Raw genomic sequence first — 16,583 nt, 5'->3', positions numbered from 1 at the left:
AGGGCGGAGGATGGGGTGGGAACCGGGTGGAGGGGAGCTATGGGGGGAAAAAGAGAGAAACAACTGTAATAATCTGAACAATAGAGATTTAATTTCAAAAAAAGTCATTCTGAAGTTTTATGGATTCCTAGGGATAGATATATAACTGTTTGCACCCAAAATATTTTTAATACAAATAGAAATAATTCTGTTTTCTTCCAATTTAACTAAAGGCTTGAAGATTTAGGCAGCAACTTCCAGAATGCATGTCATTGCTTTATCTTATTTCCCATCCATTTCCCCCAGGAACTGAAGACCTGAACAAATATGAAAGCATTCCTCCCAGGCGACGATACCACAAAACTCAGTAAAAAACATCTTTTCTAGATCCTCCTTGCTCTAGGTTTTGACTCTAGCTACTGAGGGAGGATTTAGGGTTCTCAAGAACTCTGACTATGGTTTGTCCTCTACTGCCTTTGCAGTCAGGTTCTACTTCTAAATACTTTCCATGGGTGTGCTCCAGGCTCTCGCTCTTTATATAATTTGCTATTGTGGACTTGAAAACCAGAAAACATTATGAATTATTATGTCTTAGGAATACTTATCAGGAACACCCAGTCATGTGTATGTATTTTTAAGGTACATGTCTAGGCCATGTCCCCAGAGATTCTGATCTGGAAGAGTCCATGTGTGTTTCTGCTCTCTGTGTTATGGTACACAGTAAACATTGAGAACCACTGCAAAAAATAAGAGTAAATGGTCTCTTGTGAGGCCTGAGAGGTTCTCATACTTGCTTCCTATTTCTCAGCTATGTTAGAAAGTACTGTCTTGGAAAGTCTGAGGAAAGAAAGGAACATTTCATAAAGGGCATTAATTACGGCATCAACACAGACTCCACGGCAAGGGAAAGCAATTCATATATGGAAGGAACAGGTATACTCCTTGGACTATAAGTAAACACAAAAGGGAGTAATAAGAATAGTTTTCAAGTGCAGGGCACTGTTGACAATGAAAAGCAGAAATGCTCATTTAATTTGATACAACTAGCAAAAAGAGGCATTACATATTTTAAGCAAAAGATTTAGAATAATTCTACAGTTGCATGTAACATGTACCAATAGCTAGAGATCTGAATAAGAATGATCAATCACAAAAACAAAGTAGTATTTCAAAGATACAATAATAAGGGCAGAGAATATGGTAATAAACTATAGAAATAAAGATACAAACTAAAGATACAAAATTTAAATTGACAATTGCTTATAAAATGACCACATAACACCCATCACAGATAAGGGTGAGAAATTTCTGCAACCGTTTGCATATATATAGTAAGAGAACAAGGACATCACTTAAATAAAAGCAAAGCCAGAATAACTTTAAAACTTCCTTCTTCCCCCAGATAAAACCCTATTAATTAAAACCAAGTTTAAAATAATCATAAAATTCAAAATTGTTTAAATTCTGGATATCATGTGCTACCTGAAACAGTCACAGTCAATCCTGGGTCAATAATTCCACTGTTGGGCCTCACACAGTATCGACGAGGTGCTGTAGTCTTCACTTTGAAACATACTTTTCTATCTGATGGATTTCGCAACTTAAGATTTGTAGTGACTACATCTGTGAAGGGGCCTGTAAGGTTCAAAAACCAAAAACAGGAGAAAAAAATTAATTTGGATTGTCCCACACACACAGAATTCAAAACTAAATGTATATAAGCTCAATTTTATTTAAAGTATATATATTAAAATCTGGGAACATAAATATACCAAATGACTACTTTCTCACTAAGTGGTAGACTTACAAATGAATTTTACTTTTTTCTTCATTCTTTACCGTATTTGGTGAAATTTCTACATGAGCATTTATTATTTCTAATAAAAGTATTCTGAAAGTTTCAATTCATAAAATAAAGTCCACAATTATATTCTTATAGTAGGCTAGTACCACATTACAGGATTTTCCAATGGTCTGCAAACCAGTGCCAATCTTCAAATACTCTTTACTGAGCCAACTACAAAAATCTCTACATTTGAAGATACTACATCCAATGACAACAGTGCTCTTGCTTCACCTCAATTAGTTTGATTCGTTCACTCACTCACATAGTTGTTAAGTATTTATTATGACCACTGTGTCCAATACTCTAGATACAAAGTTTTTAAGCTTTGGTTCTATACCCAAGCAACACAAAATTACAAAACAAAGAATCCAAAAAGGTGATCTAGTTCTGCCTGAATAAATCCTAAACCATTTTTTAAAGATATGTTTTTATTGATTTTAGAGAGAGAGGATGAGAGAGGGGGAGAAAGAGAAACATCAATGGACTGTCTCCTGCACACCTCCTACTGGGGATGGAGCCTGCAACATGGGCATGGAATCAAAATCAAAGACAACTATTAAAAAGATTTTCTTTTATTTAAATTAACAAGAATATGCATGTCTTTTAAAACAAGGAGATCTGCCTAATGCAATGAGAGGAAAAGAAATAAATCTAAAATGCAAGGCCTTTAAAAGGAACTTACTTATTTCAAGTTCTAGGAAGGGAAATCATTTTATCCTATACTAGAGGCCCGGTGCACAGGATTCGTGCACTGGGGCGGGGGGGGGGGGGCACGTGGTCTGCGGGGATCAGCCCGCTGTGGGAGCACACTTACCACCAGGGGGCAGCTCCTGCATTGAGCACCTGCCCCCTGGTGGTCAGTGCACATCATAGCGACTGGTCAACCGGTTGTTCTGGTGGCTCTGCTGTTTGGTCGCTGGGCTTTTATTATATAGGATTTAAAATTTCTGAGTTATAAATTATTTTCTAACAAAGAATTGGAACTGGGATGAGATTAAGAAGTTAGAAATGAGAGAACATTAGAAGAAAATATATAAAGGCAAAGAACCAGTTACAGAAAAAAATTTAATGTAAAAATAGCATGTCTTTTGGGGGGAATGGTATATATACAATATACAGGGTGCAACAAAAGTAGGTTTACAGTTGTTTGTATAGAAAATAGTACAATAATTAATAATACAAGCATAAACTGTTTCCCACACTCAACTATAAACCTACCCCCGTATATATGAAATGCAATCTTTCAGTTTGCTTTACTTAATTATATGGTCAAGTTAATAATTCAATTTGAATATTATTTCACACCCTTTGTTCTTCTTTAATCCCAACTGCTTGCATCTTTTATGAGCAGCTGATTAACAACTCTATCATACATTGGCATGTTAAAGAAGAAAATACCAATCTGTCCATTTTGCCACATGAATTCATCCACCAAGTGGTTGGCTATCGAAACACTTTAAACTAATAGAAATAGGGGTCTTAAAGACATAGATTCCATTTCTTAACATTCTCCAAGTCCAAAAACTACTGCAGATAATTGAAACTGTATAAAATTTTATAGGGCTATTTCAACTAGGACTTTAATATGACAAAAGAAAGAAACATCTCACAAAATTTTATAACAAAATTATGTAAAAGTTTTTAAATTTTAAATTCAAGTTTTCTAATTCTCCCCAATTAAAAAAATATATCAATTATCAAAAATAAGGTAAAATAAAAATTTTAAACTAATTTAGAAAATAAACGTGTCAATTTTCATCAACATGTGAATTCTGGAATAGTACTTAAACTTTATATTGCCAGCAGGACTTATAAATCTTCAGTAATAGACTGTGGTCCATCTACACATAAAAATGCAAACTACCTAAAGATGAATATGTCAAAAGAAAAAAACTCCACCAATTTAAAACAAAATTCTTAACTGGATATGTTAGCCTTGTCAGTAAAATTATCTAGAATAAACCCACCTAATAAATGAATTTGAGATTTTCTGCTCCATTATGTTCCTCTAAGCAAGCCTCTCAATATGGGTTGCTGCCACCAGGCAGTTCAGAGTCTAAGCCATTTTCCTGGAAAATTAGCAAGTACTGATGACCATCAGCAGAATAACCAGATTTAATAGCTATTAAGAGATCTCGAGAAGAAAGAAGTTATCTGGTCCGCTGTTTTGGGTCACAGAACCCTTTGAGAATCTCGAAGTTATATGCAGTAGCCCAGAAAAACATACAAAGACAAATATTCACAACAATTTTACACTGAATTTTGGGGGGTAAGGGTGAGATAAGGAGCTTAGGTAGAGATGGGAGGGAGCCCTGGACCCCTAAAGGCTGCAGGTTAAAAAGACCTAATAAAAATCTATCTTTACCAACACTCAAAAGCAAAGAAAAAAAATCTACGTTATTTACTTGCTATGAAACAATCCTAAGTCCCAGAGTAATACTATCCCTGTCCGTTATTTTTGCCTGACATTATGACTAGGTAGTACTGTTGTTGGGGAAAATGGACCAATATGGTAGACATCCTGCAATGCCAGGGCAGACCCATACAGTGAAGTAATATGCTCCTAATCCCACCAAATTTTCAAATACCGCTCTAAAAATTAATACTGATGAAAAATGCCTTTTTCAAATTTACCTATTGTGAAAAACAGAAAAAAAAAATGTTCTCTTCCTTCCAAAAGTTTAAAAGCAAATTTACCATTACAAAAAATTATTCTAACAACTGCAATGTCACTCAAGATATTTGAATCATCACTACAACATATCTGTAACACTCAGCAGAGATGTGTAAGTGACACATTCACAATTCTACCCACATGCATAAATATTCTTATTTTGCCATTACAAAAATGTTAAAAGCAGTCGGCCCTCTATTCAGATATAACTCTTGCCTTACTTTTCTTTTTTAAAACATTTTTATTGATTTCAGAGAGGAAGGGAGAGGGAGAGAGAGATAGAAACATCAATGATAAGAGAGAATCATTGATCAGCTGCCTCCTGCACACAGGTTCATAGGTGGATGCTCAACCACTGAGCCATGCCAGCTGGCTTGCCTTACTTTTCTTAAATGCAAACTTATCCTATATAATAAAAGCCCAGCAACTGAACGGCAGAACGACCAGATGACCCATTGACCAGTCACTATGACGCACACTCACCACCAGGGGGCAGACATTCAACACAGGAGCTGCCCCCTGGTGGTCAGTGCGCTCCCACAGTGGGAGCACCGCTCGACTGACAGGGATGAGTAGCGCTCCTACAATGGGCTGAATCCTGCAGGCCATGCCCCCCACCAGAGCACGAATCCTGTGCACCGGGCCTCTAGTTTATTATAAGTAGGTCACAAGCATCTGGCTACTACTTCATTATAACTTCTAGTACATATGTGCCCAAACATTTACAAAACAAAATACATACTTCTTTAAAATTTTACTTTCTTTTTATTTCTCCTTTATGTTATAGTTAGGGAATTATATTAAAATTTTAATTAGTTGGCAGGTAATTTCCTATATGAATTTCATTTTGGGATGGTAAAAAGGACATTACAAAATATAAAATATTAAAATGGGACATTGTGTCTCGTAGTGTTTAAAAACACTGCATTATATTAACACATTGCAGACGGATCACCAGAATTCTCACTGCATATTACACAGTGTTTTACAAAGTATCATACTTTAAAAAGATATTAGCTTGTAAGAACATGTAATAAATAACTTCAAAATGCAATGAGTATTTTAATTTTAAAGCATGCCTTTAACATTTATGTAAAAAAAAATTTGTACTCATTCAACAGAAACTTATCTGGCCACTAGGTAAAGCAAGCAATAAAACTACTGGTCCGCAATGTGTTAATAATCTCTTGCTTTACTAATTGAATAACTTATCCTCTTCAATGCTTAAGTGGTTAAACCAGTAAGAAAACAAATTAGCTCGGCTGATGTGGCTTAGAGGTTGAGCATAGATCCATGGTCCAAGAGGTCACTGGTTCAATTCCAGGTCGGAGCACATGCCCAGGCTGTAGGCTCAATCCCCCAGTAGGGGGCATGCAGGAGGCAGCCAATCAATGATGTTTCTCTCTCATCATTGATGTTTCTATCACCATCTCCCTCTCTCCTGAAAAATCAATAAAAACATATTAAAAAAGAAAAATTAATGGTCACGAATAGCTAGGATAGGGGTTAACTTAACAGAGAAAGGAGGTAGTAACTAGGAAAGGGTAGAAGGAGAGTTCTGGAATGTTGGCCAAGTTCTATTTCTTGTCCTGAGCATTGATTACATGAGCATTTACTTTTGATAATTCCTTACATAGTTTTCCTTTACACAAAACAAACTTTTAATTTTTTTTAGAGAAGCTAACCCATAGACACATACAATAAAGTGACAGACAGAGGGAAGGGGGGCTGGGGCTGGGTGGAGGTAGGAGGGACATCTATAATAGCATGAACAATAAAAATAAAGTTACAAAAGGTAATAAAACCTTTTTTTTTTTAAAGAAAGAAAATCCTGTCATTTGTCCAACATAGATGCTTAATTACTGGAATAATCCATTTTAAAGTTATCTGATAGTATACTAGTCACCAATCACAAGAACCACCTGACACACACTTCCTATGTTAGAGATGAAATTTCGCTGTTTATATGTAAGAAAAGTCCATAAAAACAAGAAAATTCCACGTAATTCAAGTTACATCTATTTACAATCTTTTACAGGGAGGTGGGCAGGGAGGGAACTATAATAAAAATAGCTCGACCTTTTAATTACATGGGTTGAACTCTCCTTTAGTACCCCTTTTCAAGGACTATAACATTTTCTGTCACTAAGTACTCTGTCCTCACTCCACTTACAAATGTCATTGCCAATAAGCCAAAATCCTATTTCAGGCCCCAAATCCTATCAGACAGAAATATAACATATACAAATATGGCCTCTATATAAAAAGGGTTCGCCATACAAAAAAAACTTGGAACCTGAAATCTCAAAGGTAGGAAAAAGTTAGGGTAGCTCACTCAGAAAGGATGTCCTAAAGTGGACTATCCTGCCTCCTTTGCCTAAAAACGTATTTCAGGCATAAAATGTCCTTTATATTCAGGTTTTATATCCAAAATTCTAGTATTCAGAGTAATGACGTCTTACTAAATAATGGGACCTTTATTGTCCAAACCTCCCAATCTTAAAAGGAACCCCATTAAACTAGAAACAGCTAATAGTAAAACCACTCTGAGTAAACAATTTTTAAATGGTTATCATCCATCCATATTTTGATGTAAATTGCATTCAAGTTTTCTTGAATGCCAAGCTGAGTTTAGTTGCAAAGAAAATTGACTTGGGAGAAATAAGAGTTCAGTTGACTTTTCCCCAACATTTTGAAAAATTTCATAAAGAGAAATTGAAATAACTGCACAGTGAAAAATCATATCCATTTACCTAAATTCTAAAATTAACATTTTGTTCTAATTACTTTAGACATAACAATCTATCCATCTCTGTCTGCTCATGTCTCCATCTTATTTTTTATGCATTCTAAAGTAAGATGAAGACATTAGTACACTCACTCCTAAAAACCTGAGCAGGTATATCAACTTGAGGTCAGTATTTGCTTTCTGTGAAGAGAATCAAATTTTAATTCAGGATAAAAAGTGGTATGTAGTTTATAGCATTTCAGGATAAACTGGCAATGCACAAGAACATTTAATTCATGAACTCTGTGACATCCATTTATGCTAGCTACTCAGAGGCCTGTTGGGAGACAATGCTCTATGGGTCCCTAGCATTTCTGCATGTTTTTTCAAGTGGAGAGTGACAGCTTTTATGCACACTATCTTTTCAGGAACGTATTAAATAGTGAACAGTCTTGGAAGATAATTTCTTCCTCCTGACGAGAGGGTAGGTTTGTGTACTGTCCAGTATAATAAAGATAAGCTTCCTATGGAAAAAAAGTCAGGTAGCTTTCCATGCCGCCCATTATGAAAGATTCAGGTTCCCTGAACTCAAGATTTCTCAGCTATGATGAAAACCCACTATAAAGGTAGCATCCACCTAAACTGAAACCGTTTGTGTTGCCGCCATGGAACTTGAGGGGCCAATGGAAACCAACACAAATATGAAGCTCATCCTGCTCACAGGCTATGAATAATGGCCTTTGTCTCTAAACCCAGGAGTCTTGTTCATGTCTTCTACCAACACCCACAAAATTGTAGCAGGCTAAAATTTCAGATCCTCCAGGTCTTGACAAGGTCTTTCTGAGTTCTTGGCTATGAGGTACAGACTGAGTTAATGAACTCTGAATAATTAATACCAGAAAGTGCAATGCACCAAAGCATGAATCTTTGAAGAGAAACATGGCTGACCATACAATTCACATGGCACATAATCTATACCTCTCTCATAGCACTTTTCGCTTTCTTTTATTATTTATGCACGTCTTATCTCACCCAACTAAACTCTGAGCCCCTTGTGAAGAAGCATTCGATTCATCCCTGAATGAACTAGAATAATTAACACAGGGCTAAAGTCATAGCAGCTGTTAACACATTTGTTGAGTGAATATACACTGGAAGTACGGTAGAATAGTACATTAATTCTTTTTAAACAATATACAACAAAAACTATCAGAAGCATGCATGTTTGCCCTGACCGGTTTGGCTCAGTGGATAGAGCGTCAGCCTGCGGACCGAAGGGTCCCGGGTTCAATTACAGTCAAGGGCATGTACCTTGGTTGCGGGCACATCCCCAGTAGGGGGTGTGCAGGAGGCAGCTGATGGATGTTCCCTCTCATCGATGTTTCTAACTCGCTATCCCTCTCCCTTCCTCGCTGTAAAAAAATCAATAAAATATATTTTTAAAAAAGCATGCATGTTTTGTTTCAAATGCTATGACTCTAGGTCTTCATAAATCATTTATTCCAACATTATGTGTTTCTTCATCCTTAACTAAAACAGCGTAAGTAAAAATTCTAATGAGGAAGGCTAGATGCTCAGCTCAAATACTAGTATATAAATAACGTAACTGTAGCAATGCAGATGATGACTACTTCAATGTTTCCATAAATTTTAGTAAATCAACAGCTGTATCACTGATTAAAACAGTTTTGCAGTTACATAAGGGTTATGTTGCTTAATAATGTCATGTTACATTAACTTAAAATAATCATGCATATGAAGTAGAATATCTACTGAGAATTCTCACAGTAAAGAATAGCAGCAGTAGTAATATTAAAATGTAACAACAAAAGTTTTTACAATAGCTAGCTTTTATTAGACACTCACCATATATCAGTAAATGCATGAATTATGACATTTAAGTCACTCATAATAAGCCTATGGTAAAGATACTTTTATTATGTATATCCCCATTTCATGGATGAGTCAAACTCAGATTCAGAGAAGTTAAAACACTTGTGCAAGGTCATAGAATTACAAAGCAATAAAGTAGAAAATCAAACCAGGTCCAACTCCAGAGCCTGAACTCTCCTAAACTCTGTATGTATTTTATGCAAATACCTAGCTATATTTATTTCCTAATTCATCAGCATTCCAGGTAGATTTCCACAACATTAAAGCATGAAATTGCAATCAAGTCAGTACTATATAAAAAAAGATTTTTAAATAGATATTGTATTTCCCTTGGTCCTAAAGGTCAACAACATTTCCTAAAACAAGATCAAACACTAAGAAAATATTTTATAAGTTTACATCGAAGAAAGTCCTAAAACAGTTTCAATACAATTTTAAAAAATAAAGTCACCTTAGTTTATTTACCTTTAATATTTTTTCAAACTCATTGAAATCTCAGACTTTAGATTACTTTTTAAAATCTAGATAGGATGGGAGAGATTAAAGGAGAAATTGGTATTTTGGGAGAACTTGAAATAAACACTTTTCACATTACTTACAGATCTGAAGCTCTTGTTAGATTAGAAGCAAAATATTTATAACATGAAAAAATGGCCACAATAATATTAACTTAAAATTACAAGATATAAATGTGCAGAGTTACACACAGAAAACATAAAAAGAAATATAGCAAATGTTAACAGTGGTCGGTAGGTGGTAGGTAAACATTAAGCATTGATTTTATAATCAGAAGGGACTTTTAAATGTCTATACATATTAGCTTAATTTGTCCATAAACCTTTTATTGGTAAAGTCTTATGGGGGGAAAAAACTGAAAAGATTCTTCTGAAAAACATATCTTCCGAGAATGTTGTTCAATAGGTTTTTAGCAATGGGAACAGAACTCAGAAAACAAGACCAAACAATTCATCTTCCCATATAAGTTATAAAAGTAAAATTTTGTCAAAGAGAAAATAAACTAAACAAAACCACTATGATGTTCTTAAATGTATGGTAGTCACTGCAATTCATGTCAGATTACCCAAATACTAAAAAATAAATATATATGTAAATATAAACAAACAAACATATACAGAGGAATATATATGGACATGTATAGGTACAAAATAAAAAGCTGTGAAAATGCAGGTCTGTATTATTATATTGCAAACTCATATATTAAAGCCCCCTCATATTAATGATTCTTATTTTTTCAATTTATTGTTATTGTTGAAAGTATTATGTATGCCTCCCCTTTTTCCCCCACTGACCCCCCTCCACCCTGCTCTCTCCCTACCCTCACACCTCTCCCCAGGCCTTCACTGGACTATTGTCTGTGTCCATGGGTTATGCATATATGCATATAAATTCTTTGGTTAATCTCTTTCCTCCCCCTCTAGGATTCGTCAGTCTGTTCCATGCATGCTTCCATGTCTCGGGATCTATTTTGTTCATCAGTTTATTTTGTTCATTAGATTCCCTTTTTAAATTGACATCTCTATTTTTAAAACTGGTAAGTGAATCAAATCATGTCCTTAAAAAGCTATAATACTGCCCTAGCTGATTTGGCTCAGTGGATAGAGCACAGGCTTGCGGACTGAAGGGTCCTAGGTTCAATACCAGTGAAGGGCACGTGCCCGGGTGGGCTTGATCCCCAGAAGGGGGCGTGCAGGAGGCAGCCTATCAATGATTTTCTTTCATCACTGATGTTTCTATCTCTCTCCTTCCCCCTTCCTCTCTCTGAAATCAATAAACTGACCCCCCTCCACCCTGCTCTCTCCCTACCCTCACACCTCTCCCCAGGCCTTCACTGGACTATTGTCTGTGTCCATGGGTTATGCATATATGCATATAAATTCTTTGGTTAATCTCTTTCCTCCCCCTCTAGGATTCGTCAGTCTGTTCCATGCATGCTTCCATGTCTCGGGATCTATTTTGTTCATCAGTTTATTTTGTTCATTAGATTCCCTTTTTAAATTGACATCTCTATTTTTAAAACTGGTAAGTGAATCAAATCATGTCCTTAAAAAGCTATAATACTGCCCTAGCTGATTTGGCTCAGTGGATAGAGCACAGGCTTGCGGACTGAAGGGTCCTAGGTTCAATACCAGTGAAGGGCACGTGCCCGGGTGGGCTTGATCCCCAGAAGGGGGCGTGCAGGAGGCAGCCTATCAATGATTTTCTTTCATCACTGATGTTTCTATCTCTCTCCTTCCCCCTTCCTCTCTCTGAAATCAATAGAAATATATTTTTTAAAAAGCTATAATACAAATAATGTCTCATTCATTTAAATCTAAGTTTTGAAAACACTACCAAATGTTCTTAGTAACCTAGTTATAGAGAACATCCCAAATGCCAGAAAAAAGCAGCTAAGCAAACTATGTTATATTAATGACACATAAGTCATCAAAAATGATATCTATATGGATGTGTCTTCTATAAAAATTTAAGACACTGGTCTAAATTACTTCTATAACATAGATTATGTGTCACAATCATAAAGTTGAACATATTCACAAATCATAAAGTTCAATCTTGTTTAATCAAGGAATTTTATTATAAAGCATAAAATCATATGTAAGAGATTATAAAGATATAAATAAGCAATCTCAATGACACAGGAAATGAAGTATAACTGGCCTCACTAGAAGAGACTGCATTCAGGGGAAAGTGATTACTGGGACCTCAAGATCTCTTACCCGCTTTTCTCTCCCTCTTCTCTCTCAACTAGCTTGCTTCTACTTGCACATTACCCAAATCTGTCAGTCACTGTCTCCAAACCTATGCGACTTTAAAAGTGTAAAGCCTATCATCATCTATAGTTGTATTTAAAGGAGGAGCATCAAAATTTTGACTAGTCAGTCATCAGCATATATATATTGGCTGGCCTTGGGTTAGGTGCCCACCATTAAGCCAATCAGCATTGTCTGGGAGAAGAGGGGTCCTATAAATTTGTTTGCTGCTTAGACCTACCTATAGTCTACGGGCATGGTCCATTACCAGAGAAAATCTTCCAAACAAATCTATCATATTTCTCACAAGAGGCTAACAAAAAGAGCTCAATGAAATTTAAAACACATATATATGTATCTATAGGATTTGTGAGCTGTTACAGGTCAGTGGTCAGTTATAAATTATATTTACTTTCAGATAAACATGGTTTTCTACTTGTCTTTATAGGCCTTGATTTGTGAAATGTTACTACATGGTTATGAACATTAGCCTTGTTTCCCATTTACCTTTATATAATCTCCCCTTATTATTATTTTTTAATATATTTTATTGATTTTTTTACAGCGAGGAAGGGAGAGGGATAGCGAGTTAGAAACATCGATGAGAGAGAAACATCCAGCTGCCTCTCCTGCACACCCCGCAACCAAGGTACATGCCCTTGACTGGAATCGAACCCAGGACCCTTCATTCCGCAGGCCGACGCTCTATCCACTGAGCCAAACCGGTTAGGGCTCCCCTTATTATTAAAAAATAAAAAAGACACTTCAGACTATGTAAAGGGCTAAGTAATTAATGAAAAATTAAATTAATTTAGGAAGGACAAATGAGACCAAAGGCATCAAATCTAACGGCAAAATAATTTTTTCCTCTTACTATAAAAAGCACTGAATGTTCATTGTAAAAATCTTGGAAAACACAGAAAAGTAAAAATATAAAAACAAAAACCACCCAAACCCCAAAGTAGAGCTAATGCTTGCTAACATTTTCTTTCCAAATTTTTTTCTTGCACATATACCATAAATGGGCTCATATTTATGCAACTTTTCAATGTAAGGATAAGACTATCACCACCAGTCAACTTAATCACTAAAAGTAAGACAATCAGCCCAGCAGGTGTGACTCAATGGTTGAGTGTCAACCTTTGAACCAGGAGGTCATGGTTCCATTCCGGGTCAGGGCACATGCCCAGGTAGCGGGCTTGATCCCCAGTAGGCGTGCAGGAGGCAGCTGAACAATGATTCTCTCTCATCATTGATGTTTCTCTCCCTCTCCCATCCCCTCTGAAATCGATTAAAAAAAAATTTTTTTAATGGAAAAGGTAAAGCACAAAGAATGAACAATGTATCTACAGACTAGACTCTCTTCAAAATTTTGTAGTTCCAGAAAAGGGACGAAATTTTCAGCTATTACCACATTACATAGTATTTACACTCACATAATGGATGCATTACTATCCATCCCTTTTCATTTTTAACGTGAGAGGTAGGACTAGGTGATTTTTTGGATGTTATTCTGGTCCTAAAGATTGCAAAAATATATGACAGTTGAGTACAAAAAGAAAACATTTTTCTATGTAGTGGAAAATATCATAGAGAGTTGGGAAACCTTGATTAAATTCTTTAAAGTTTGATGTTTTGATATTGTTAGTGTTGGTAATTTGGTTGTTGGGTTGCTGTACTAAGCTACCTTTTAAATTTCCTTTAAGTAAGACCTTCCTTAACCAAGCAGAGATGGTCTGTGAAGAAAGTCTACTCTAGTCTGTTAGCAAGCAACCTTTTTTTCTCAGAGGCACTTCCTGACCTTTTTCCTGTTGCTTTTATATCTTATCTTGACTGACCAGTGAAGTCTTATCTGCCTTTCAGAGGAGATAGTAGTTCATCTAGGATGGATCTTGCTTTCTTTCAACCATAAAAAGTTGTTTTAAAAGAAAAAAATGTTTTCTGGCTTATTATACTGTACAGACAACAAAATGCAATATTATTTTGTATTTCTACTAAAAAATCCTTTTAAAAAATTTAATGTAAGAAAGGGGCTGTTATTTGCAAATGCTTGTCTACCAGGTTTATTATAAGTGAAATGTGATTGAAATTACTTAATAAAAAAATTTAAAACTTCTTATGAAAACTTTTCAAACATTCATAAAAACAGATTCTAATTAACCTCTATGAACTTAAATTTCACAACTTCATACACTTAAGTTTAATATTAGCATTTTACCATGTTTGCTTTTTTTTTTTTTTTGCTGCAGTATGCTATCATAACATTTCAAGCCTAAATACTTGAGCTTGCATTTCTAGGAGAGAAAAAAAAATTAAAAAATATAATCATGACATCATTGTCGCTTAATAAAACCAAAAATAATTCTTTAATATCATCTAACATTTAAATCTATTGAAATTTTCCCAATGTAACTGGTTTCTTTTGTTGTCGGCTTGTTCAATTTGTGCATTGTAGCCAAGTTTTCTTAATCTTAAACAGTACCCCCACACACACCTTTTTTTAATCACGCCATTTACTTAGTGGGAAAAAAAAAACCATTAAAAGACATCCAATACTAATAACATGGGAATTACAGGACAAATCACCTTAGTAATGTAATCAATGTTTATTAGGCAATCATCCCATGCCAGATCTTGTTACTATGGATTTCAAAATAAAAGAAATGGATATAACCTCAAGTAGTCCACAGCACAGTTTGGGAGAGAAAAATATGTGAGCATAAATACTATTAATGTGTTAAGTGCTGTAGTTACAGGTAAGGACAAACTTCGATAGTGCATGAAGAAGGCAGTGACCAACTCAAGACTGGGAGACTCAAACACTTCACAAGAGGAAGGGATTCTTAAACTGGGGAGACTGCCTGTACAGGTATGAGGGAGAACAATACTGTAAACAGAGCATGTGCAGAGTCTTCCAACAGCTTAAAGTGTTTAGGGAAACACTTTAACCAAAACTATTGATAGAAGAGAAATGGAGAAGCAGGGAATGGATTTTGGACTTAAAATGTTAAGCACATAATGGGAAAATATTGCAGATTCTTTAACCAAGGGAACAGTATCATGTTTTCATTTTTCAAAGGATAGTTCTAGCAGCAGTGTGGAAGACAGGCTGGAGAGAGAGGGATACTAGAGATAAAAACTCCAGGTCTGGAGTCTAGTAGAGAAAAGATAAAAGATAATCACTTGAAATAAAGAAATTATCCAAAGTCCAGAACTTTCCCTGAGTAACACATTCCTATAACCAAATGCCTACTAGTCACCTCTTCATTAATATGTTGAAAGGACCTAAACATATCATATCTAATGAGTCATGATCTTCCTACCATTCTCCCACACATCCTCAAATAAAACGAATGCATTTGGTCCTTATCCAGACATAGGTTTCTTTGTTTCTTCTCTCAGTGCATAACACCACCATTCCTCCAGCTATCCCAGAAATCTCAGTAAGCCTGAAATCTCAGAGACATTCAAGATACCTCTACTCTCATTGCACATATCTAATAGACCACCAAGTCTCATTGGTTTATATCTCTAACTTTTCATCATCTCCACCATTCTCAGTCCAAGGTGTCACCTCTTGCCTGGATTGCAACGAGGCCTAGTTCACCTCTATCTCCCAACTATTATTACTTCATATTGCTACCAGAATCATATATATCAGTGGTTCTCAACCTTCCTAATGCCTCGACCCTTTAATACAGTTCCTCATGTTGTGGTGACCCCAATTTCATTGTTACAAACTGAATATAATTAAAGCATAGTGATTAATCACAAAAACAATATGTAAATTATATATGTGTTTTCCGATGGTCTTAGGTGGCCCCTGTGAAAGGGTCGTTCGACCCCCAAAGGGGTCGCGACCCACAGGTTGAGAATCGCTGATATATATATATGTTTAAATACAAATGTGATGTCACTCCATTCCCTCTACCTCTACTATTCCACCTCCCCGCACCCTCCACAACTTAAAATCCCTCAGTGGGTTAGGATAAAAACGAACTCCTTACTTAACCTACTAAACCAACACCACACCCATCTTGTTTATTTCTATTACCATCACACACTGAGTCTTTCAGCCTCGTAAATAACATCAGATGTTATTTAACATGTTCAATTTTATGTTAAATAACATGTAAATATTTCATGTTAACCTCCTGCCACAGGATCTTTCTACTGCATTTTCCTATCTTCCTCACCAAGATAACTTCTACTCATTCTTAGGAAATCTTAGTCCAATTGTGATAGCCTTCCCTGACCAGATCAAAGTCTACTATTTTATATTCTCATAGCTACATTTTCTTCTTCTGATTATATAATTAGTGTCTATCTCTCCCATTAGAATTGATCGTGAAATTTTTTTTATTTTACTCAAAACTGTAGATCCAACAATGATTTACCACACATTACACAAAGCAAAAACTCAAATATTTATTGTATAATTGAATGAATTAAAACAAATAAATTTAAAAATAGATACGCATTAAAGGAGACAGGTTCAAGAGCTATCTCTGGGGTGGAGAAATGCAGATTTTAATTATTAGATGTGCAGAGTATTTCTGGTATGAGTAATGATGATGCCACTAACTTAAAAAATATGGGAAGAGCCCTGGCTGGTTTGGCTCAGTGGATAGAACATCGGCCTGCAGACTGAAGGGTCCCAGGTTCGATTCTGGTCAAGGGCACATGCCTAGG

At 35.7% G+C, this 16,583-nt stretch overlaps 1 protein-coding gene across 1 annotated transcript in view; it reads right to left on the bottom strand.

Annotated features, from left to right (window-relative positions):
• VAPA (VAMP (vesicle-associated membrane protein)-associated protein A, 33kDa) overlaps positions 1-16,583 on the bottom strand; it is a 58,927-nt gene that overhangs the window by 28,949 nt on the left and 13,395 nt on the right. The window contains exons 2-3 of the mRNA XM_014540246.1: positions 3,793-3,815; positions 1,462-1,614 (exon numbers count right to left, since the gene is read on the bottom strand). Of these exons, the coding sequence (XP_014395732.1) occupies positions 1,462-1,614; positions 3,793-3,815 (176 nt within the window). The remainder of the gene's footprint in view (positions 1-1,461; positions 1,615-3,792; positions 3,816-16,583) is intronic.

Source organism: Myotis brandtii, unplaced genomic scaffold (genome assembly GCF_000412655.1).
Source record: "Myotis brandtii unplaced genomic scaffold, ASM41265v1 scaffold240, whole genome shotgun sequence".
Lineage (NCBI taxonomy): Eukaryota > Metazoa > Chordata > Mammalia > Chiroptera > Vespertilionidae > Myotis > Myotis brandtii.
This window is presented reverse-complemented; position numbering and strand designations above follow the sequence as displayed.